Source organism: Chenopodium album, chromosome 18 (genome assembly GCF_948465745.1).
Source record: "Chenopodium album chromosome 18, dcCheAlbu1.1, whole genome shotgun sequence".
NCBI classification, from domain to species: Eukaryota; Viridiplantae; Streptophyta; class Magnoliopsida; order Caryophyllales; family Amaranthaceae; genus Chenopodium; species Chenopodium album.
Window position 1 is genome coordinate 1788039 of NC_137851.1, and position 24208 is coordinate 1812246.

The 24208-nt window shown below is 33.8% G+C and overlaps 5 protein-coding genes across 6 annotated transcripts; 2 read left to right on the top strand and 3 right to left on the bottom strand.

Annotated features, from left to right (window-relative positions):
* Nucleotides 1-2926: 2926 nt before the first annotated feature.
* LOC145591133 (uncharacterized) lies at nucleotides 2927-6285 on the top strand. Of its 2 annotated transcripts, XR_014102250.1 has the most exons (4): nucleotides 2927-3482; nucleotides 4724-4793; nucleotides 4862-4951; nucleotides 5927-6285. XR_014102250.1 is itself a non-coding variant. In XM_081647538.1 (3 exons), the coding sequence occupies exons 1-3, from the start codon at nucleotides 3132-3134 to the stop codon at nucleotides 4897-4899; spliced, it is 459 nt and encodes a 152-aa protein (XP_081503664.1). In that variant the 5' UTR covers nucleotides 2927-3131; the 3' UTR covers nucleotides 4900-5098. The 2 variants fall into 2 exon arrangements, 1 of the variants encoding a protein (XP_081503664.1); XM_081647538.1 differs by lacking the exon at nucleotides 5927-6285 and having other exon boundaries at nucleotides 4862-5098.
* Nucleotides 6286-6314: 29 nt separating this feature from the next.
* Nucleotides 6315-8907, bottom strand: LOC145591132 (staphylococcal-like nuclease CAN1). Its single transcript, XM_081647537.1, has 9 exons — nucleotides 8637-8907; nucleotides 8459-8514; nucleotides 7776-7890; nucleotides 7563-7673; nucleotides 7287-7474; nucleotides 7154-7210; nucleotides 6912-7071; nucleotides 6657-6725; nucleotides 6315-6568 (listed from the first exon to the last, which is right to left on the bottom strand). Exons 1-9 carry the CDS (start codon nucleotides 8784-8786, stop codon nucleotides 6470-6472), a joined length of 1005 nt encoding a protein of 334 aa, XP_081503663.1. The 5' UTR covers nucleotides 8787-8907; the 3' UTR covers nucleotides 6315-6469.
* A 6828-nt stretch (nucleotides 8908-15735) lies between these two features.
* LOC145591135 (copper transport protein ATX1-like) lies at nucleotides 15736-17586 on the top strand. The gene is made up of 3 exons (XM_081647539.1): nucleotides 15736-17012; nucleotides 17094-17169; nucleotides 17284-17586. The coding sequence occupies exons 1-3, from the start codon at nucleotides 17004-17006 to the stop codon at nucleotides 17442-17444; spliced, it is 246 nt and encodes an 81-aa protein (XP_081503665.1). The 5' UTR covers nucleotides 15736-17003; the 3' UTR covers nucleotides 17445-17586.
* Nucleotides 17587-18146: 560 nt separating this feature from the next.
* Nucleotides 18147-19796, bottom strand: LOC145590666 (L10-interacting MYB domain-containing protein-like). Its single transcript, XM_081647080.1, has 3 exons — nucleotides 19730-19796; nucleotides 18567-18914; nucleotides 18147-18296 (listed from the first exon to the last, which is right to left on the bottom strand). Exons 1-3 carry the CDS (start codon nucleotides 19793-19795, stop codon nucleotides 18147-18149), a joined length of 564 nt encoding a protein of 187 aa, XP_081503206.1. The 5' UTR covers nucleotide 19796.
* A 1661-nt stretch (nucleotides 19797-21457) lies between these two features.
* LOC145592621 (protein EARLY RESPONSIVE TO DEHYDRATION 15-like) lies at nucleotides 21458-22302 on the bottom strand. The gene is made up of 2 exons (XM_081649124.1): nucleotides 21984-22302; nucleotides 21458-21899 (listed from the first exon to the last, which is right to left on the bottom strand). The coding sequence occupies exons 1-2, from the start codon at nucleotides 22231-22233 to the stop codon at nucleotides 21715-21717; spliced, it is 435 nt and encodes a 144-aa protein (XP_081505250.1). The 5' UTR covers nucleotides 22234-22302; the 3' UTR covers nucleotides 21458-21714.
* Between the last annotated feature and the right edge of the window lie 1906 nt (nucleotides 22303-24208).

Here is a 24208-nt window from a genome sequence, read left to right on the forward strand (position 1 = left end):
AATCAAATCAATATACAATACAAGTAAGTTATGTGTTCTAAATTATTAACACGCAGTATAATTAACAGTATAAGACATTAAGACGGTACTGAATCAACTCATTAAAAATGACCGATCTGTTCATTTAAATATTCAATTTGAATGGTTTGGAGTTTATATGAAAAGGGCAAACATAATATTTAGAACATCTAATTTTGTGTGGATATGATAACAAGCTAGAAACATATTCTTATTAATAATAATGATCAAGGCATATTCTTATCACGTGGTAGATTCCTACAAGTATGATGTTCCTAACTTCCTAACATAGTAACATTGATATTAATGATATATCAACCTAATATTTCATTCCAACGAATAAAGCATATGCAATATATACGAATATTCTCCCTGTTTTTTCCCCTCTTTGGGGGGAGCAGTCATATCATTCAATTTCACTTTGATGAATTGCTCTTAGTCAAACCAAAAAAAAAAAAAGAAAAAAAAAAAAATCCTTTTTGTGTGTTCTTATTTGAGTTTTATTTTTGCAAGTTAAAAAATCAAAATTGAAACAACAAAATGAAATTGAAAACAAATTAATTATCAAGCATATTTTGCTCACTTAATTTGCCATTTTCCATGTTATTCTTAAATCTTAATTGTAAAATATCAAAGCCCTAATCTCATGAAGAAATTAATTTGCGGAAAATTAATTGAAGAACAAACCAAGGATCGAAGAAAAATCTCTAGAAATTAGAGAGGTTGTGATACCATGTTAAAGTGGAGAAAAATTAGAGAAAACAACTTAGGACTTGCATTTCATATAGCGACAATATATACACACAATACAAAAGGAACCCCTAACTTGCTTAAAACTCCTAACAAGATAAACTTGACATAAATACAATATTAGCGTAATACAAGTATAACAAACCGACTGCTAATAATATGATAACTGAATTAACTCATAAACTCACAAAAGAGTGCAATAACATTCATTAAACATTCCAAATTGTTTACAAATATTTCCCTTACATAATTAAGGTTTTATTGATTATATTACAAATTTAATCATAGTAGCTAGGTTAGTAGTATAATAAAAATATATATCATGAAAAAGACTCATATGCAATAATGAGATTTTGCAAATTAAATTTGACATGCCTTTGATGATCAATCACGTTGAAGGAATAATTCTGATTCGTGATGAAAGAATATTAATCAGTTTTCTTAACTTTAATTCTAAGATAAATATATTTTTTTCCACACCGTTCGCTTTATAATGAAAAGATTAAATATATCCACTAACCCACTAAGCTTTCCACTATATTATGTTGTCACTTTCATATATATTACAAAGGGAATATGGTAGATAGATGTATTGAATCATATACCTCGGATGGTTATGATGCATGTCAAAATTCGCAATTATGCTAAATTAGTTTTTCCAAGATTTTTATTAATGACATGCATCTACCGTGTAGGTGATCACTTATTAATTAATAAGACGACGCTTAATTTTAATATGACTTTATACTCCGTATATTACATAAAATTCACCTATCGTATCTTAGAATTTAATTTGCGTATGTATATTATTCTTTGTAACTATTCTTTTTTTTTTTTTTTTTTTTTTTTTTTTTTTTTTTTGACTCTTTTGTACCTATTCTTATCATAAACTGCTCGGTGAAGAAATTTCAGGCCTAACACTTCCATTTTTTCTTACTTTGCAAAAACATCAAAGAGCACTACAAGAAGTCAACAGCCTAGAGGTTGCTTACATGAATTACTCCGTAACATATTGGTTATATAATAAAACATCAACATGATAAACTACCCTTGAAAAATCAGGGAATTATTCAAGTAATTTTGGTCTATTACGCAAAACAATCGAAACTTTTACTAAATTCTAAGAGGTGAGTAATTAAAACATTACTACATTGTCATAATTCAAGCAACAAGCTAAATATACATCACGACATCACCCCCTTTCAATCTTTCACATCGTTTATTACATGCTTTTGACAAAGGTTAGAATAGATAAACCGAAAGTGCAATAAAAAAAAGTAAACCTGATTATGCATGTCAAAATGGAAATTAAAGAGTATAATTGCACTTAGGTTAGTGTGAAAAGTAGTTGAAATCTCTCACCCAACAACGAATATTATGTTCTTTTTAGCTACAAAGTATATACATATTCGGTTTTAAAATATTACATATATTTGATAAAATTTACTAGATAAGCATCTTATAATCCAATCCAAAATCCAGATTCAACTTGAAATCACATGTCATAAACAGTCTAACTTAAAAATAATGATGTATAAATAGCTTATATAATTATATATTATAATAACAAGCCTATTCTTGGTCCCAACACGAGACAACTTGTCTCAATCTAAAATCATCTAAAATCATTTGTAGGCCTCTTCTAAATAATATTGTTATCGGACATCAGTATTCCTTTTGTCTTTATTTACTTGACACACTTTCTTTATAAAGTCATTTATATACTTATTTAACCGATAGACTTCTCGTGATTTCCAATATTTTCATACTCAAAATGTACCTCAAACATAAGAAATTATATAAATTGATCTCAATCCAAATTGCTATTAACCCCATTCAAATTGTGCTAAATCAATCCAATAATTATAGTGCATTTATTATTATTATTAGCAAATACGGAATAAATTAATGTTAGAAAACTCAAATATGATGATCCCAATCGAATTAACCCTATCAAACATTAACATAAACAACATATTTTGCCAATATTTCCAATCAATCAACCAGAAATTTTTATGTTCTTATTATTACCCACAATCTGGACCAAACCAACTTTCTAAATTGGGCCTACAATGTCCAAATTCCTCGAAGTAATAAATAAGCCCAATTGAGTTGGGCCGATTTTTCAACTCACTGAGTCAAACCAAATCGACTCGCACTTACACTCGCACCTCAATGAAATTCCTGCAAAATTCTCTCATCTCATTCAACAAAACCTTCAAAAGACCAAATCTTTCCACCATGAAAACCAGATAACATTACACCCCATAATAATTACACTAATTAATCTCCCATTAATCCCATAAAAATCATATCTTTAATCATAATCTTCCCTTAATTGATTCATTTTCTCTCTCCTCCAAATGGGTAAATCACTACCTTCAACAGCAGGATTAAAGAATTTTGCCAGAATTATAACATCTGAAAGAATCACCCCTCCAAAACAAGTCAAACCCAGATCACCAAATCACAACAAAACATCTGTCTCAATGTCAGAGTCACAACCCCGAGTTGACTCGGCTAAACTCGGCTTGAAAATGGAGAACAACTCGGTGGGTCGAACTCGGATTCCTTTGTCGGAAGTTGTCGTGGATTGCGCGAGGCGCTGGTTTCAAGACACTCTTAAGGAGGCTAAAAATGGGGATGCTACAATGCAGGTTTTGGTGGGTCAGATGTATAACAGTGGTTATGGTGTTCGAAAGGATACTGAGAAGGTAATTGGAAATTGGGAATACTTGTGTTTTTTTTTTATGCAATTCAATTTTGTGGGAAATTGATATTAAAGTGTATGTTGTTGTTTTATTACAATTATTGTTGAGTTAGTTAGCGGTTTTATTATTCATGAGTGCGGGATTGATCAATATTGGATGTTAATGTAGGCATGTTCGGAAAATGTGTTGCAATAATAGTATGATTTTGATTTGTCAATTGTGAACATGTTTGTTTTTTGGTTATGGAATTATGTGGATTGATACTTAATAGTTTGAAAATTGGATATTGACGTAGACTTTGGAAGGAATGTAGACCATATATGGTTGATTGGTTGTGTTTAAGTTGGATTTTGATGTTTGAGTGGGAAATTTATACTGTATTATGGTTTGCAAGCAATATTCATTAAGCGCATACTAGCTTAAAAAAAGAAGCTTTCTTGTTTGTGATGTGCTGGTTGTCTTAGCTTTCCTCTTTGGTTGTAAGATGAGTTGTTTGGCTGAATTTAAGTGATATTGGGATTGATATGGGATAGGAATTTTCCTAGACAAGCTATTTGGGGAATAGAAATGGGACAGGAGTTTGCAGATTTTCTCTTGGGAAGCAAGAAAACTAGCTCAAAGTTGTTTGCTAGAAGGCTTAGAACTTGTCATTGCAAAATTCCATTCAATGCTAGGCTAAATCAAGAATCATATTGGTTTTATGTATATGAAGGAGAATGCCTTCATCACACTTTCTACAGTCTATGCTACAATGCTACAGAGTTTTTTTTGCGCCTTTGTTCTACCTTAAGGCCTCCCCTTTCCTTTATGTGAGGAGGGAGTCTTATGGAAGGTGGGTGTTAGTGTGTTACTCCAAAGGTGTGACCTTATCCGTTCTGACAATTTTAAATTCTGAAAGAAGCATGAAACTTCAAGGTACTTAGATCAGTATGCTATAACTTATGTTGGTATGGTTTTTTCACTTAGCATGCCATTTACAGATTTTACACAAACCTCTCTTGTGCTATGTTAACCAGGAGGAGTGTGAGGTGCACCCCTCACATCATTCTTCCTTTTCTAGATCTGCTTATCAGCATATTTGCAAAAAAGTGTGCTTTGTATGTGTGATACATACACCTCTGCTTCGTTCAGAAAATCTTGTTAGTGCCGACTGTTTTAGTGCTTAAGATTTTAGATAAAAGGTGAATAATGTGTTATAGCATCTGGTAGGGTGACCAATAACTTGCTTTACACATGTAATCCAGGGGCGTAATTGGATTAATATAGCTTCCAAAGGAAGGTCTTCTGCATGGAAAGTTAGCAATAAACAGCCAGGTTTGTCTTGTTCCAAATTTCAGCTTAGATTTTGAAGTTTATCATTGCTTATATCTGCCTTCTTATAGGGTACAATGTAAGTGACTCAGAGTCTCAGGATCTCTAATACACCAGAAGCAACATGTAATACTATGTTACAGGCAGAAGGAGATCCAATTGTGAGTTGTTTTTGTATTTGTTTTTCAATCTAGACACTGTAGCACCAAAATTAGCCATGTATATCAGTATATGTATGTTGTCATTTGTTTATATGGCCATGAAGGCAATATTTTCTTTAGTATATGAGGAACATGTTTGATGATATATGGCCCTTTACAAGTTGATGCAACATTTTTTCACAAGGTATTGAATATTTACATTTGCTTGGTAATGTTTCCTATCCCTCAAGTAAATGCTGTGAATTCAAGTGAATGTATCAAAGCATATGCGTTGGCTAGATCATGATTATGAATAGCATTTACATTTAGTGGAGAAATGTAGGTCAAGTCAACATGACATAGTAGCTTGGTTTTCTTGAGACCATTTTTCTTGTCCTATCTAAATTGCGGTTTTATTGACTGCTTTCTCAAGCTGCCTGACCACTCAGCTGAAAGCCAAATAAAAAGTGGGCCAAAATGCATTTGCCACTCAAACAAGGCCATTCATTGCTAATATTTACACTTGCATGTGATGATGATATGACAATATGCAAAGAATGCATCATTTTAGTACATAATTTTGCTGTGCTCCATTTGAGATAGCTTTTGAATTTTTCTGCTTGTAAGTTAATGGTTAGTGTGTTTTCGTGGTCCTCACAGAAAAGAAAAAAGAAATACGCCAGTTCTCCCCTCGATTATTTACTCACTTGGACAATCACAATGCTTCTTTCTGTCTATTATGTATTATACTTAGAATAAGTCAACCTTAAATCAACCTAGTCGGTCATAAGTACATGTATCCTCTTAATAACAATGATGTGATAGACTACATTATGACATTAAGTTGGGGAGGACTTGAGCCACTGAACAGGATTCACAGGATCATACTACTCAGAGATTGTGCATTTCTGGGGTTCCGTTGCTATTAGACTAATTTCACATTCGTGTTTCACTACATTGTATGTTGAACCAATTTGTGCCAATGGTTTCTTGCAGTTGCTCGAGGACCTTTTTATATTCCAAGCATTCTCATCAGGTTCCGATATTTATTTACTCACTGTTTTACTGCTCCTAAGTACACTACTCTTATTGGCTTTTTTAAGCATTCAAACATATAAAATTTCCAAATCTATGGGATATCAAAGGTACATGCCTATAAATCTTACAACTGGCTTTTAAAGAAAACTTTTCATTAACCACTTGTTGCTGGGATGAGAAGATGGTCACCCTTCTTACTGGTATTGCAATATTTGGTCATTGTTTCATATAACTCCGTATATATGTAGATTATGAAGTGTGTAATTTACTGATAGAAATGGTAAGTTTGTTGGCCGGAAGTTTTAATTTCCTTGTATTGATACTGCTAAAATACAGTAGTAATTGATTAATATATACACTGATGTACAATATACATATTATTCAACAAAACCAATGTTGTACAACATTAACGCTTTTCTGATTATTTCTCTGTCTTCATTCATACTGCTTCCATCGAAGCTGAGGATTTGTAATTTGATTATCACTTTCACTGTGTTTAATCTATCTTCCTTCACGTCGGTCTTTTCTCCATTCCCATGGCTCCTCTGGATTTTTCGAAGCCCATAGCCCTACCCTCTTAGCACGTGCCTCTTTCTCCCACTGTATCAATTATCATTATGTACATTTTGAGTGTAAGAGTTCGGATACAAGCAGAGTAAATTGACAATATGATGTTTTTTTTTCTTACATTAGCTAGCTCTGCACGGCGGTCATAGGCTGCGTAGTGCCATGCTAATCCCTTCTTCAGCATCACTTCCTGATATGAGGGTGATGATAAGGTGGAATCGATAAATTTTGGGTGGATAAAAGAACAGAGGTATGGAATAATATCATAACTAAGGTGAATGAGTATACTAACTAATATCACATTCCTAAGACTAAGACATAGTTTTCCATGAAAGGGTGATAAGCTTTACAGGATAATGGCAAGGGAGTGAAGTACCTGTGCAAATACGCCATTGCAGTAGATGTCCCCTACATAACGACCATAACGGTCTTCTTCATAAACGAGAACCCTTAAGCTCTTTCCTTGTACAAGATTTGCCAGCTCCTCTTTTGCCTGCTTCCCGTACGGCATTGCACTCTCAGGTGCATCTATTCCCCTGAATTCTTTTCATAGGCATTACAAATTTGGTAGATGAAACTTGAGTTGTACTAAGGGAATTTTATCATGATTTATAGTACCTCAATCGAATTCGGTACTTTTTGGCTAGAACCTCCTCATTTTGAACAGGAATAACCCTGTGACAACAAAAAAAACTTCATGAGTTTCCTATTCTTTGAGCTGTGATACGATTAGATAAAGATCTGGAAATACCTGTAATTCTGATCGATTATTTTCTTATGGAGTGCATCGGCCTTGGGATAATTTTTCTGAGCACGCGCCTTTGCTCTTTCAATTGCTGCAACCTGCACTTCTTTAGGAACTGAAGATGACTCTCGAGGATCTGCAGTACTTACATATACAGTTACGGTATCTCCGTCTGCTACCGCCTTTACATCCACCTGTGTCCATCCATTTATTTTGATTTTCAGGTAAAATCTTCCTGCATTATCAATTTGGAGCAAGAGCAAGAAAAAGGTAGGTTCTTACCGGTAAAGTATGGAGCTCGTACTTCACCCCACCAGGGTATGCGGATGGTGCTCCAGTAGGGAGATCAACTAATGTATGAGGATGAGGCAGGTTGTAGTAGGCAAGTAAGCCCTGCTCAAATAGTATTTACCCCAAATTAGAATAATTTTCTTGTATGCTGTCTCATTTCGTTAACAATGCTTATAAGAAAATCCTTGGGGCGGTGGAGCTTACCTCCACATCCGCCTTCTGGTGTCCTTTCAAGGTCGCAGTGATGAGCCTTGCTGTTTCCTCTGGAGTTCTTGGTGGGGGCTTGGCCTCCTTCCATGCTTGTAGAAGTTTTCTGTACCTAAGAGATAAAATCTCATATGAATTATATGCTTTCCCCCTTTTTAGGGAAGAAATTTTATAAATGACTTCCCAGTTTTTTAGGCTAATATCTTATAGTATCATAAGAAATAGTATGAAACAGTTTCACCCAAGACTTGCTTGTGTGTTATGATCAACGCCGAATGTTGGCCAGTATTTTGGGTAGGTGGGCTGGGGGAGGGAGACATTGGTAGCAGAATTGTGGAATTTGATTATGCTCAAAGCATTGAATTTGGTCATGGGAAAGAGCAGATCAACTTTCCCTTCGAATTCGACTACATTGCAGAAATGACAGTCTCCTGTAGAAGTGTAGATCCTTCAGAATCAGATTCTCTAAAACTATTGTCTAGTCAGAGTAAAGCTGTGTACATCCCGACGTATGAGTCTTGGTACGTCGATTAGATATCAGTCTGGATCAAGATTAGTAAAATACAGGACTTATTTCTTGTAGACTCTGTTTGACTTTTTCTGATCAAATCTGAAGTACTGAAGCATCTGGATGTTATAATTAACTTTAACAGCTTATGCAGTTGTATGGCGGTACTTACCAGTTAGACTGAGCTTTCTTCGACGATACAACATGCTTACCGAGCCCTTCCGGTACCTGAAGATTAAAACATCAACATCAAACCAACCACTCTATTTTCTTCACCTTATCTATTGTAATCCAAAATATGCTTTTTCATCCTAGATGAATTGAATTGAACTTTCTTGATGATCCCATACCTGGGATGTGGCCTCAAAGTGGAGGAGATCCTGCGCAAGGGCGGAGACTCCGACGCTTTGGGTAGGAACCCCGTGGTGGCCGTGCGGGTGCGAGTCTGTGGTTGAAGGCTGACAGCAATTCTTGTAGAGAAATCTTAAGGCGTTTCCCATTCTTTGTTTTCTTAATCAGGTAGCTAATGCTTCTGTTTTTGGTGAAAGAGAGGAAGAAAGAAAGAAAGAAAAAAAGCGAGAGAATAATTTGTGGGGAAAGGAAAGGAGTGGGAGGATGACAGATATGATTGGGTGTTTGTTAGGATATTTTATAATTCTGTTACATTTTACAAATAGTTTGCCCCCATTTTAGTCAACGTGAAAGTATATACTATGCGGGACATGGGAGAGACGTTGTGACATTGAGGAGCGTCGGCGTTATAATTAAGGGACGGTTTTTTTCATTTTTATTTTTATATACGTCGTATTGAATTGAAAAGGTACACGAAACGTAATAAATGAAGGGTTGTATTTTATGGCACTATTTATATCTTTCAGGATTTGGTAGATCTTTACCTCGAGTCTTTGATCTATTTATCTAACTCTAGGGAGTTTAAGGACCACACCCCATAGATTTTTGTTTAGTTGTAAAAAAGTTGTGGTTTTTGAGAATGGATGAGGCTAAATATCTACTCGTAATAATTACTAGTTACCTTATATGATTATTGTTTTCTTTCTGATTGCCCCACTTAACTTATATAAGTACAGATTATGTCTTATTTTTTGTCAATTGTGATGTACTCCGTATGTGTTTATGCACATATGTGCTAAGAATACTTCGTAACGTCATAATATTGGTCTTTAAATATCATAATTTAGATTCAATGGAATTCTAATCCGACTTGCTTGACTTGTCTAATACCTGTATAGGCGTTTCACACACCAAAACCTCACCCCTACCTTAAACACATACCGTAAATTAGAGATAAGAAGATTGGATAACTTGTACAACTTAGCTGGTACAGTTGATTATTCTACAAGCTTACTAATAGAATATTATTAGTAGCAGATACTTTACAAAAATACGTGGGCAAACCACTTTTCTTGCATAATCGTATAATGTTAACGCGTAATCAAGCAAGCGTATGTCGACGCTGAATCAGCCTACTACTTACATTGTCAATTAATGGTTAATGTTAACTTAACCTTTGCATTAATGCATTTTTTTTAATGTAGAGTTATATTATTAGCCTTCTACAACTTTCTTCTCCCCCCAGTCCTTCCTCTTGCACTACTCAACCTCATAGCGCGGTAGCAGTGCTGGTACCGGGACTGAATGTTTGCGCCGCTATCCGTGCTGGTAGTGGTGGCTGTATAGTGTATAGGCTTCATATATAAGACCGACCTCCCGTTACAAGGGGAGCATTATTGGGAACTAAAGAATTTTTGCTCATGGCATCTCCTGTGATATTGATGACAAACCTTGCTATATCATGTGCAGTAGCATGGAGTACTAACTCTACTATTATTATTTATGTTCACTGATTTAAGACGTAATTTTAAAAGATATCGATTAGCTCACTTATTTAGGAAATAATTACGGAGTAGTATTTGGCAAATTAAGTTTTCTTGGACTGCTAAATGGTTTGTAATAGGGATTACTAAACTCAAACAGTAACTGTCTATTTGTTTATTGTGAATGCTAATTTATACGCAAGAGTATGACATTCCTGTTTTGAGATCGGTGTTTTATTTTACATTGGCAAAACTCTAGTAAAGAATTTTCATAGTATCAGTAAATAATAGAGTGAGGGATAGCTCATATGGGTAGAGCTTTCCTCCCGATTCTAGTCGATCCTGAGATCGAATCTCATCACCTGCCTTTGTCGTTCTCTAAACACCGAAGAAAAAATAGTATATGTGAATAATGTTATTTGAAGTGACTATAATGTTAACAAGTGACTTATTGCGTGTCATGCCTTTTACTTAAGACCAATAGTTGAATAAAATAGATGAACATCAAAACTTATTTGTTGCCATGATAATCCTAATAAACCACACGATGACTCACCTTCTTCCTCTACGAAACTCGACGTTAGGCTAGTCTTTGATGTCTACGATAGCTTGATATATTATCATACAAACGGTCGACAATTGGTGAGTGTACATAATATACCAAACAATGATGGAAAAAAATACATGTTGATTTCATGAATAATATTAGACAAATCAAGAACTTGCCCGAAACAAATTCGATCGCCATACTCGAACTAAATACCTGTTTCTTCAGTTGTGCCGTGGTTTGGAACCCACTGACTTAGAAGCAAAATACGCCACCACCGGTACAAGTATCCTAGTGACGCACGCCCCACAAGTTTTACACAACGACCTCCATAATTCGTGTACCCGAATTCGAAGGTTGGAATTGCTCAAGAACTGTTCAGATCTCAAAAGGGTAGGCTTGTGTTTATGTGTTTAGGGTTCAATAATAATATGTTACTCCCTCCATTTCAGAATGATGTTCCTGTTTTGTAAATCGATGCAAATTTTTATCCATCTTTGACCGCATCTTTAATCTCACACTAGCAAAAATTATAAAAGTTAGACATTAATAATCTACTCACAAAGACGAATCAAACTAGATCCCACATGACTATATTTGTTCTTATTGATTAAGAGAAATTTAGAAGATTTTTTTTTTTTTAAAAGGTCAAAGATTCCAAACAAGAACATCATTGTGGAACGGAGGAAGTATTATTTTAAAAGAAGAAGACAATACTTGTATTTATATGTATCTCAAAAATAAGAGACAAATAAACAAACCCACTCAAGCAAATTAGGTGGGCCCGGTCGGGCAACGGCCCACCCGGTAGGCCACGAGTATTCCTTGGAACGTTTAATCCCCCACGAGTGCGGATCGTCAGGCCTTGCAATTATCCAATTGCATTACCATTTCCAACAAACAATACATGTTTTAGTTTAAACCCTTTTTGCCCTTCATGTCGAAAAATTATTGCTAACTATCTTTTAGTATCTAAGGATAATATGTTTATTGATGGGGTGAATAATGAGTTGAAACATCTAAGCGATGAAGTATGGTGTAAATTGATCGTCATGGCATTATGTGGCAATGATTGTGATCAAAGACAGGTTGATATTATTTACGAGTATAAGCTTGATTTTTATGCTCCTGGGCCGAGTTTGCGATGAAGAGGAGTTTAGGGCATGGTCCGGAAAGGATTTTTTTGAAGAGGAGATACCAATTATAACGGGGTTAGAAAAGGTAAGTTTTGATGATGATAGCAAGTTTTGGAAAAAAGAGGATAGGTGTGGTATTTGTTTACGAAAATTGAAAAACAAAGAGGATGAAGATCTAAATATCGATAATAATGATACCGCTACTACTAGTACTGATGTTCATTGTATTGTTGAATTAAAGCAAAGTCACTTGTGAAGTTGCCTTGCGAGCATGTGTTTCATGAGCCTTGTATCCTAATATGGCTTCATGAAAATTGTGTTTGCCCTTGTTGCCGGTTTGAATTGGAAAAACCTGAGGACATTGATGACGACGAATCCTTTGATTAGATTTGCACGATCTATGCTTTTATTTAGGGTGTTTGATTATTTAGGAAGCATTCTATCATGTACACCGCAAATAGTACAGTTTATATTGGTTTTATCGTTATCGGTATTTAATTTACAAAATATGTAAATGATCTTCATTTATAATTCATAATAATGAAATTGTATTTGATACCAAGTTTGAAGCATGTTGACGTGTTGTACTCCGATGCCCTAATTAATACAAACTACAATATAATTCATGAAAGAGAGTAATTATTTCGAACATAAAAATCAATCTTTTTATTTATTTTCTAATTCGTACAAATTATCGTTTTTAGTATTTTATTTGCATGTGAGCCTATACTTTTTCTTTTGAATAGTTGTTTATTATTACAAATTTACTATCATACGAGTACTAACAAATTCATGACTTAAATTTTTTTAAGTATTTCACATGAGAAAAATTCATCAATTGTACCTTCCCGTATACAATAAATAATAAATTAATTGATTTCATCACTTGTTAAAGGTTACATTACTTGTACATTTGTAATATAATGCATCTATTAATTATTCTACTACTATATCTACACTCTCTCTGTGTTCCTATTCTTCCTAACAATGGCGGATCTCAGGCCAAAAAGTTTGGGGGCCAAGGTTTGATCCTTGGACCTTTTGCTAAAAAATAACAATGCTTAACCACTATGTCATAACTTTTTAAGTGCAATTATTAGACATTATATTAGTTAAAACCAATAACTTAGAAAAATTAAAAGGGGTCGGGCCCCGATCAGCTGCAATGAAGGTCCGCCCCTGCTTCCTAACACCACTGATGAGTGTCATTTCCGACACTATTTATATCTATGTTCCTTAGATTTTAGGTTAGTTCCTTTAGTATTTTTAGTGTTTTTATTTAGGTTTTTGATATTTTGTGGCTTATTTCTCTTTTGTCTATTTTTATAGGTTATTGAGTGGTTTTAGAAGATAAAAAAATGAACCAAATAAAGGAGTCAATGCGAAGCACAAATGGAAGTTCCTTCGGAGGAACTTGAGAAACTGACGAAGAAGAAAAGAGCTTGCTAAGCACGTTTTGTTCGTCTAGGTTCATTGAATCCACGAATTTGGGAAGTCTTGGGGAATAATTTACAAGATCGACAATAGTTGGAAAAGATATATATGAATAAAGAGAAGATCTTATCAATAGGTTAAGATATGGAAAAAGATATATTTTCCTAATCTTATCTAATTGCTTTCCTTATCTTTGAAAGATTCCCACTTATTTGTTTGCCTATTTAAAGCTATGAAATTAGGGTGACACTGGAGATTAGAGCCGCGAGAGAAGGGAGGCTTCACTCCAAAACCCCTCAAGGGTTTGGAGTCATTCGTCATAGTTCGCGATACATTGCAGCGGAGGAACTCAAAGCTGTCTGAGAGGAGCTCAGATCCAAATCCGAGGAACTTGATGGGTTCTTGTTTCGTTTTCTTTTCTTATCTTTGTGTTATGAGTCCTTAATTTGTTATGCTCAGTAACTATTAGTTTAAAGCCATGTATTAAGTATTTGAAACGAGTAATGTTGGTTTTAATGATTAATGCTTTGGAGTATTCTTGAATTATTGTTTTGTTCATACGAATGATGATTTCTTATAAGTAGGTGTACAACTATTTGTTTGGGTCTGATTTCTTTTGCTAATTAATACTACTAAGTTCGTAATTGCTTGGGAACATTAATGAAGTAGCAAACAATTGTAGAGGAGGACGTTCCACTATATTAATTGAAAAGTAATTCTTGATCGAGCCAAATCACGTAAGTTCTAGAGTGTTGTGGTTGTATTGGCTTGATGTTTTCCTAGTTCTTAATGACGTCATTAGGTTAAATTCCTTGCTAGTAGTATAGGGGTTATCTGTTGGTTAGGGTTAGTGAAAGTCGTACGGGATCTAACCATTAATAAAGGAAAACAGAGGAACTTGTTCCATAAGTCGAGCTATTCTAAAGGGTTAAATAATATGTTCGAGATTATACATTTGTATAGTGGATTTCTATATATAGTTGCTGAGTATCTCAAGTTCCTTATATGTTATTATTCTTATTAGTTTAAGTTCCTAGTTGTTAGTTGATCCTTATCCTTAAACTCCCCCCAATCATTTATTCGTTGTTTTGAGTCTTTGTTAAGTGTTTTGGATTTTATTCTTAGTTATTTGCAAGCACATTATTCGTGGGATCGACCCTTACTTCCGCTAATTACAAACTCGTACTCTTAGGGTAATTATTATTAATTTGTTTGCGTTTCGACACCGCATCAACCACCTTTCTCCATTCCACAAATATTGGAATTGGACCGGAGTATAGATACAAGGCTTAATGTTCAAATGAATCAGGGTATTAGGACAAAAGAAAAGTCTTCCTTTTATTTTGGCCTTATATAAACACTCGCTCCTTTCCCCTTTTCTCTCTTCTACAGACTATAGTACTCCTTCCCTTTCCTTACTCAACAATCTATCCTTTGCTTTCTCTCTCCTCAAATCCAAATGGAAGCAAATGAAACTCAAACCGCTAGATCGCACTTTTTTTTTTTTTTTTTTTTTTTTTAAAAAAAAAAAAAAAAAAAAATTAAACCCACCAATTTTCAAGTGTTTTGCTCTTTTATTTTCGACCCAATTCTCTTCGTCTTCCTTATCACCTTAGGTCTAATTCTGGTTGCAGTCATGGCCATTGCTGTACATCGAATATTTCCCGGGAGGTTTCAAGTGTACTTTTTGGGCTTAGTCGCCGTTGCTGTGATTCTCATCAGTCTGTTGGCGAAGGAATGCGAATACACTATAGTCCACCTGATATTGGGTTAGGGGGTTGTTTTCAGATGGTGGAATACTACAGCTACTGTAATGGTCTTTGGTTTATCAGTCGTTGTTTATAAGGTGCTTTTGGACAAATAACAATAATATATACGAAGTATCAAGCAACATATAAATATTGACAAATTATATATGAACTATTCGTAAATTAACAAATAATATGAAACTATTCGTTAACATGATCATTGGGTCGTAGGTAAGGCTTGATTTCTAATTAATCCTAATTGGTTTAGGAATGTGATTAAAGCCTTTGGACCCTCCACATGATCATTGGGTCGTAGGTAAGGCTCGATTTAGACTCGGTTTAGTATTTTGGCCATAATTTCCTCGTTATAACTCGGATTTGGGCTTGTAATATATCGTTGGAAAGGTCTTCTCAAACCTCATCCAACTACACAATTATTAGACCCAGATTATGGACCAAAATAAACTGGATTGGACTTTTTCAGATTATGGACCAAAATACTACACAATTATTGTACATTGCTAAAACTCTAGTCAAGTATTTTCGTATTATAGTAAATAAATACGGAGTACGGAGTAAGATAGAAAGAACCATTTTAAGTTTTTTTCTATATTTTTGCGAAGTGTTACTAGGACATTACAAATTATAAATGGGGATGGGGATTTGAACCTATGACTTATCGTATACAAGACTTCGGTCATAATCTTGGTAATAACCTGATTTATATGATTATACCTTATGCTCGGTGAATCTATTCATTGTTGTAAGTAAATTTCAATGATACTAATCAAAATTTAAATTTGATTTTGAGAGTGAAATTTCATTTTAGTCTTTTAGATGTAATTTTTCAAGAATGTTCAACGAATGATATAACAGTTTCCTTTGAAAAAAAAATGAGCACAATTTTTAAATGGGCTAAGCCATACACATGATGGAACTGGGCCCATAAAAAAGGCATGAATTGTATTTCATGTTTACCCAATCTTCTTCTGAACAAAACATTACCATTATCATAAATTCATAAGCAAATCAGTTCAATAAACAAAATTAATACGAACTTAATAAAGTACTAAATTAATGTTGGCCATTAAGTAAAACAGAATAGTCTATGATATGCAAGCATCATGATATTTGCCGCCCACTTCGTCTAAATAAGGTGTTCTCATAGACCTCAATACTGATTTGTTCCGTTTTATGTGACAGTAAGAAGAAAAGAAGGATAAAACTTGTTACTTTTGGCCCAAACAAAGGCTTTATTTCATGCACACGCCAATAACTTCTTTTTATCTTTGGAAGAATGATCATGCTAGCACTCACTTTTAGTCTTTTGGAAGTATAGTCATGTACTCACTTTCAAGTTTTAATTGTTACTACTAGCTAAGTCGAGTAGCTGAGTAGGCTTTGAAAAAAAAAAAAAAAAAACGTATATACACTAATACAACGCGCTATTTGAAAAGTTTGGTAAAATCAGCTTATTTGAAGTGACTATTGTTTTTCCCATAAAAAATTTTTAAAAAAAAAAAATTGTTAAAAAGTGACTTATTAGTGTCTTATGGTCTTACCTTTTACTCAAGACCAATAGTTGAATAAAATAGATTAACATAAAAACTTATGATGGCCGTTTTATCCCGTATACATAATCAAACCATCGTATTATACATGTCTAAAATGGCCTTATTATAGATGAGTATGATAGGTGAATATGATGCATAATTGCTTGCTCATGATTGTTCAACTGTACTCCATAATAAAACGCGTATGTATGAAAGAACCATCCTAAATTAAAGTCCAAAAAGCAGGAATAAAATTGAATTTTTTCACCTTTACCTAAAGTTGATTATACTACTATTATCATCACCAGAAAAGAAGAATCTAATGCCCCACCTCAAGCTTCATGGTCATGTTTATATACAGGTATAAGCCTTAACAAATGCAAAAACATTAGCAATTTTAGTGTTCTCTAATTTTCTTAGCTCTTTCTTAGACCAACAGACTTGTATATTGTAATTCATCAACTATGACAAATGTAAGTATGAATCTTATTTTCCTTGTTCAGTTATTGTATGATCTTTAATTACTTAACATCATTATTTCGGCGTCATTTCAGATGGTTGAGTTGAAGGTGGGATTGCATTGTGATGAATGCATCAAAAAAATATTGAAGGCCATCAAGAAGATTGAAGGTAAAGAATGATATAACACTGGAAAAATTCAACATTACATCCTGTTTTCAGGAAATTCTGTTTCACTACTTCATTATTATATTGTTGATTTTCTCCCATTTTTTCTTGGTTTAGATATTGAAACTTACAACATCGATACAAGGCTTAACAAAGTCACAGTGACGGGGAATGTCACAGAAGAGGAGGTGATACGAGTGATACATAAAATTGGGAAGACAGCTAGCAGTTGGGATGATCGCGAAGAATCAACCAATGTGTCAGCAGGATATATGTGATGTTATTTCTGCATTTTGTTAAAAAATCAGAATCTTTCATGCTAATTCTCACAGCATATGAATGATCTATGCAGTAGTATATACGCGTAACATGTAGTGTAATTCAATTCAGATCTTGTTGATTTTACAATTTTGATGCCAATTTATCTTCCCGGTGTTGTCTGCTTGCTGATGGCCTCATATAATTCTAACAGAAAGGTTTCCAAAACTTTGTTCTTTACTATTTAGGATTCCAAAACTTTGTTCTTTACTTCATGTTGACTACAAGAATAAGGCTTTGGCTAATTTATTTTGTCTGTTTAGATGGTAATAGCTGCTCACAGCGGCGATTTTTGGGATTCAGGCTAAGATAATTGATCATAACCAAACTACATATGCATAATTACAACTATTAAACCTTGTTCCTTTAATTTTGCTGCAACCACAAATAAACACTAAAGTGCATCGTCTATGTCAAAAGAAAAAAAGGAAAAAAAAAAATTTAACTGCCTTTGAGCATCAGAATACTTTCCTTCAGTCTTCACATATAGAGAGAATAACCAAGCATTATTAGTCCAAGTAGATTATGCATTTACCATCAGGAAATGAAGCTGCTCCTTTTTTGGTTGTGCTGCCTACTCCTGTATTCTGAGTAGCAGTAGCCATTCTCTTCCCAGGAGCCGAATCCAATGGTTGAGAAGATTTACGTTTGTTGTTGCTGCCTCATGCACTAGAGCTATTGACTCGAGTAATCCCCCCACCTCCAAATGATATAACATGCTGTGCAGTAGCTCTAGGTTTTGTAAATAGTGTGCATAAATCATTATAGAGTGGACATTTATACTTTCTGTAAGGTGCAGCTTCAGGATGCACCTGCATGAGACCAATACATATTCAGTTCACCTAAACCTGTCATATCAGTTGGTAAAGTCAGGATTTTTTGCACATAATTTTGGATTGGAAAAATTGTATTCAAGACCCTAAAAATATACTCGGGCTGTAACAAATTGGGTTTTCTAGTCGAATAAAAGCCTAAAACTGTCATGTAAGTCCATTAGTCCACCAGTAAATAAAATTCACAAGTTTCAACCAGAGTATTTATATGTTGACAGCAAACAGCAGATTATATGTCATGATGCATACCTTGATGTAATCCTTCCACATTTCATCATCCACATCTACCATTTTTCGCCGGTAGTCCCAGCCAAAGCCAGGGTGAGTATATAATGGTTTCACAATGCGATAACGTTTCTTCAACACAGCCAGGTGTTTCTTGAGCTCCTTCTTGTCATAATCCAAACCAGTTTCTTTTCTGAACTCTTCAGTCACATGATCCCAAACTTGCTCAGAGAATCCAGTAACACAGACCTCAAAATACTGAAGTTTCATTTCTTCGAGTAGCAACTCCACAAACACTTTCTCTAGACGCGGTGGCCAGTTTGGCTGAGACCAGACATCCTCATAGTTGTGTTGATGAGGTTGATCGTTCACCTATGTATACACAGCTAATATTAAGCGGAGATAGATACAGAAGAACAGGATATATATAATAAGTATTCATTGCGCGATTTCAGTTAATACTCCACACAATTGTTAAATAAAATTTGTTGATAATCCACACAATTGTTATTCTTACATGGTTCAACATGTGTTTATGATTTTATTATATCACGACTGAACCAACATAACATCAAATTTTAGGGACTTCTATATTTTTTTTAATCTTAGGATGCCACAAAGGGAAAAAGATCGTTGAATTGCGTACATGGTTCATAGGTATCACTCCCTTAAGGCTTTAACCAACCGAACGAGCTCACAACTACATTTACGGCACATAAAGATATAGTACTTTGTACGCCGTAAATCCGTAATACACATACCAATATACCATCATAGTCAATTGAGATAGTGAGATACCACCACATCTATTCACGACATCGAATCCACGATACTTGGGATTGAGACTTGTTAGTAGCACCCTAGTGAGTAACTAAACAAATCTCACATTCATATCTCAAATTAGAGCGAGAATATATTAGACAAAACTAGAATAATAAATGAGCCATTATGTAGCACAACTACATACACCCTATTAAAAAAATCATCGGAAAATTAATATGAAAGCTATTCATATTCAAATCACAAATTAAATCACTTGTACAAACTTCCTAATATTGCATAATCTTAATTATTCTGACAATCAAATTCTAAAAATTCAAAAGTTGAACACATATTGAAATCATAAGAGTTAACAGTAATAATGTTGCAACAAAAGGAAAGAAAGGAAGGAAAATAGAGTATCAAACCATAATTGAAGAAGTGGGTTGACCAATAGACGATGTTTTTCGGGTTCCTCCTCCTCCCTTTGGCATAGTGGCTAGTTTGTAGAGGGCAAATCTCTCAGTAGAAATAAATGTTATCTTATGGGTGGTTATATTTATATGAGTGTACAAAAGGAGGGAATTAACCAAAACCAAAATTTACCCATTTCAAATGCCAACTTAATTGTTTTTTCCCTCCTAATTTTCCCTTAATAATTAATACAATAAAATAATGATATATTTGTATGCAATAAATAAAATTTAATTCTATTTGATATAATTAGTGATAATAATTGATCGATTTAAACAATCTTAAAATTTGATTCCCAAACCTTATTTCCTTTGATTCCGAATTTCTAGTTTCATAGGATGTATTCCATATGATATTGGTGTCAAGGGTGCATATTTTTTTGCGAAAAAGGCAATACATACTTAATGGTGGAAGATAAAATATCTAATATTCCTATTCTTGATGATAATACACAGTTAACGATGTTAATTTCTACTGTACAAACAATGGATATTGAGTGTTTCGCTTGGTAGAGAAAGCGTAAATCCGATTGTATTTGGCGAGTGGCGACAAAACAGTAAATAAGCAGTTATTCTAAAAATAAACAGTGAACTTTTTTTTTCCTTCAAAATTTTTATAGTCAAACAAATAAATGAACAAGATTTATTCTTAAATTTTTAATGGTTGAGATTGAAAACAATTACAATGGCTACATATTTATTGTAGCCATTGAATAGTCATCCTTGCATTTTTACCTATTAATGTTCGTATTTGGTTATATCCCCAATTTAATTTAAAATTTTTTTGCTATATTATTTTATTTGATTTATGTTATAGGCTAAATTTTGGCTTATGTCATGTTGAGACTTAAAAGTCGTTTTATTACTTGATTATGAGGATAACTCTATGCTTATTTATTAATTTTTTATTTTTTTTATAACGGTTTACACTTTGAGAGTGAAGGGGGGAGGAGTAAGGAATCATACCCCTTAAAGTATCACAACTTCACAAGTAAAGATTGAACCCTCAATCTCAAAATTGAAAAGTGTATTATTTTCCACTAGACCAAATTTAGCTTGATGATAATTCTATACTTGTTACTACTCCATAGTCATTAGCTTAATTTGGACCAATATCCGTATTTGTAACATTTTGTTTTCATTTCCTTATACTACCTCAGTTTTATTAGTTGACACGTTTTGACTTTAGCACTATTCACACATTGTTCTTTGACTGTGTTTAATGCTTTATACGTAATGAAAAATATAGTCATGTGGAATCTTGTTAGATTCGTCGTGTTATATACTTTCAAAATATTAACTTTTCATAATTTTTCCTTATCGATAATTAAAGATATTAATGATTGAATAAGTGTATTGACAAACGTGACTAAATAAACATGTCAACTAAAAATAAACGGAGGAAATATAAAATAAGCCCAACAAGTCTATCAAAGAGACTCAAGAGTCAATACCACATGATGGGTTCGGGCTCGGGTTTTGTAGGAACGAGCTCGGAGCAGCCTAGTCCACAATACTCCACAACCTACCAACGGCCAACGGATTTGATTTCTTGAATTAAACATCTTTACTAATAATTTGCTCGTATAATACAACTTATACACTTATTACGGAGTATAATTTGATCAAATGTTTTAACCATTTTACTTAAGACATAACACATTTGATCATTGATCTCACAAATTAAAGTTTGAACTCCAATTTTTTGTTTTCTTTTCATTTTAATCATCGAAAACAGGAGCATAATTACAAACTACAAAGACGAAAGCTAAAACTTTCAACACAATCTAGATCAAATTAAAACAACTTTACTCTAATTAACCAAATAAACAACTGCGAAATCAAAGTCAGATAAACTAAATCAAAGACAGTTTCCTCTATACAAAAAAACAGAACAAATTAAAGCTCGATTTCCTACTCTTCGTCAATCGTCAATCACTCTAACGCGGCTGATGAATCGTCCTTGGATTCACTTTCACACTCTTCACAACCTTCGGCGCTTTCTCCGAATATTTCGGCGCTTCCACCGGTTTTCCATTCGATCCAATCCACTTCAACGCCGCCATTGATATCAGCTCCTTCTCTCTCTTCTTCTCCTCCTCCGCCACCGCTACCTTCTCCTCCGCTGAAAAATGCAAATCAAACATTAATTACACCAATCGACACGTGATTTTATTAAAAAATGGAATAAAAGAGAGAAAAACGTTACGTTTAGGAGGATGAAGTTCTTCAAAGGCGTCATCGAAATCAGGGAGATCAAAATCATCAACGACATCATCAAAGCAATCTTGAAGCCAGTAATCTCGGAAAAAGGGAGAAGAGTGAACAAGATCCCACCACTGATCGGAGAAATCCTCGACCGTCTGATACGATTTCATCGGGACGAAGATCGGAGCGTTAGGATTCAATCTCGATGATGCTAGCGATCTTGGAGGTGACTGAGGATGAAGAACATCCATTGTTAAAGATATTTTTTGAGGTTGGTGATATTTTTTTTGGATAGGATTTGAGAAATGAAATTTGGGGGTAATAATGGATAACGTTAGATGTAATAGTAAAATGAATATTTATAAGAGGGAGAGTAAGAAAAGGGTATTGGAGTTTGATAAAATTACGGAAATGACACTTGGTTTTGGATATGGAGGAAGGAAATGGGAAAGTTGTGGGTCGGTGGATAAAACCAGACTAGTACGGATTTTTCTAGATGAGAAATCTTAAACGGAGTATGTATGAGTCATCATTGTCAACAAGAATCTTGTTTAATTTAACAGTAATTAAAAATGAAAATAAATATAGGGTGTGATTTGGATAAAAGTTCTAATATGGAGTACCAATTATGAATCAATCGCTTCTTTCATTTAAGTAGATTGTTGGAGGGTGTTCTTTCTATATAATTGGATGTTACAGAGTATATTATGCGTGTTAGTCATTTTAGTAATTATGGAGTAAATTATTTCATTGTGTGTACTAAGCATGTAATGTTACACTTATTTATAATCTAACAAGGGTAATTGAATATTATTGTTATAGATTGTCTGTTGTGATTTACTAAATTGAGATGAAATGAATTGATTGGAGCTGAATTGAACTGAACTCAACAAAATTGATTAGAGGTGAACTGAACTGAATTGAACTCAACAGAATTGATTGGAGCTGAATTGAAATGAACTCAACAAAATTGATTGAAACTGAAATGAACTGAACTGCACTTAATTAAATTGATTGGAGTTGAACTGAACTGAACTCAACAGAATTAATTGGAGTTGAATTGAACTGAATTGAAATGAATATTTTATAAGAGAAGGAAATTAGAAACTAAATTGAAATGAACTGAACTGAAATTCCGCCCCCTCCAATAAAGAAAAGAAAGACTTTAATTAAGCTAAAGACATCCAGACCCTTAAACTCTGTTTTTTGAGCTTCTGAGCAGGTAGAAAAGAGCACAATATAACATAGTAAAGCAAGACAGTGTAGACTGAATCAACGGCTAAGCATAGTACTCCCTCCGTCCCCTTTTAATAGTCACTTTTGGTAGAAAATTACGGGAATTAAAAAATATAAATAAGAAGTATCAAAAGTACATTAAAAAGTAAATTTACATTTGGTATGCAAAAAAGTAGAGAGAAAAAGTAATTAAAGTACATGGGAAAGTAAAATTTACATTAAAAAGTTAAATTTATATAAATATTTTTGCAAATGGGAGAGAATTTTGATAAAAAAATAATACTAATGGTACTTCAAAAAAGCAAATATGACTAATATTTTAGGTCACCAAAAATAATATAAGTAACTATCAAAAGGGGACGAAAAGAAACAATATATCATCAAATAACACCGCAGAGGAGAAAGTGTAAAAAGGCTGTAAGTACTCCGTAAAAATCAGTGGGCGATATATGGGTTAGGATTAGTGACCTTTAGTTGGGGAGCAACCAACACGTGCGAAGAAACAAAAGGGCTAAATACACTGCTACTCGTATTTTTTAATGTATTAAATCTTCATTAATGAGTAACACGTCATTGTTAGTTTGTTCTAATCCATAGCCTCATCCATTATAGAGATGCCACATTTCATTTTTACTGCTTTAATAACGTGACTCACGTCACGCCCCATTTAAATAATTGTGCTACTTTCTTTTCTTTTTTCTTCTCAATTTCTATTTTAAAAACATAAGCATAAAGAAATTAAATTACATTAGAATACGAAAATAAACGAACATGTTGATCCCGTAGCAAGTAGGTGAGCTAACATTGTGTAATTAATAAAGTATCAATATAGTACAGTAGTACCTCCATCTTATAGCATTTGTACCAATTCATTTGAGTTACTCGCAGTAATCTAATCTTAAGATAGAATTCGATTTAAAGTGTTTAAGCACCATCCCGTTTTGGCCTTGCTGATCTGTTATTTATTACTCTCTTTGTCCCTTTTTTTTT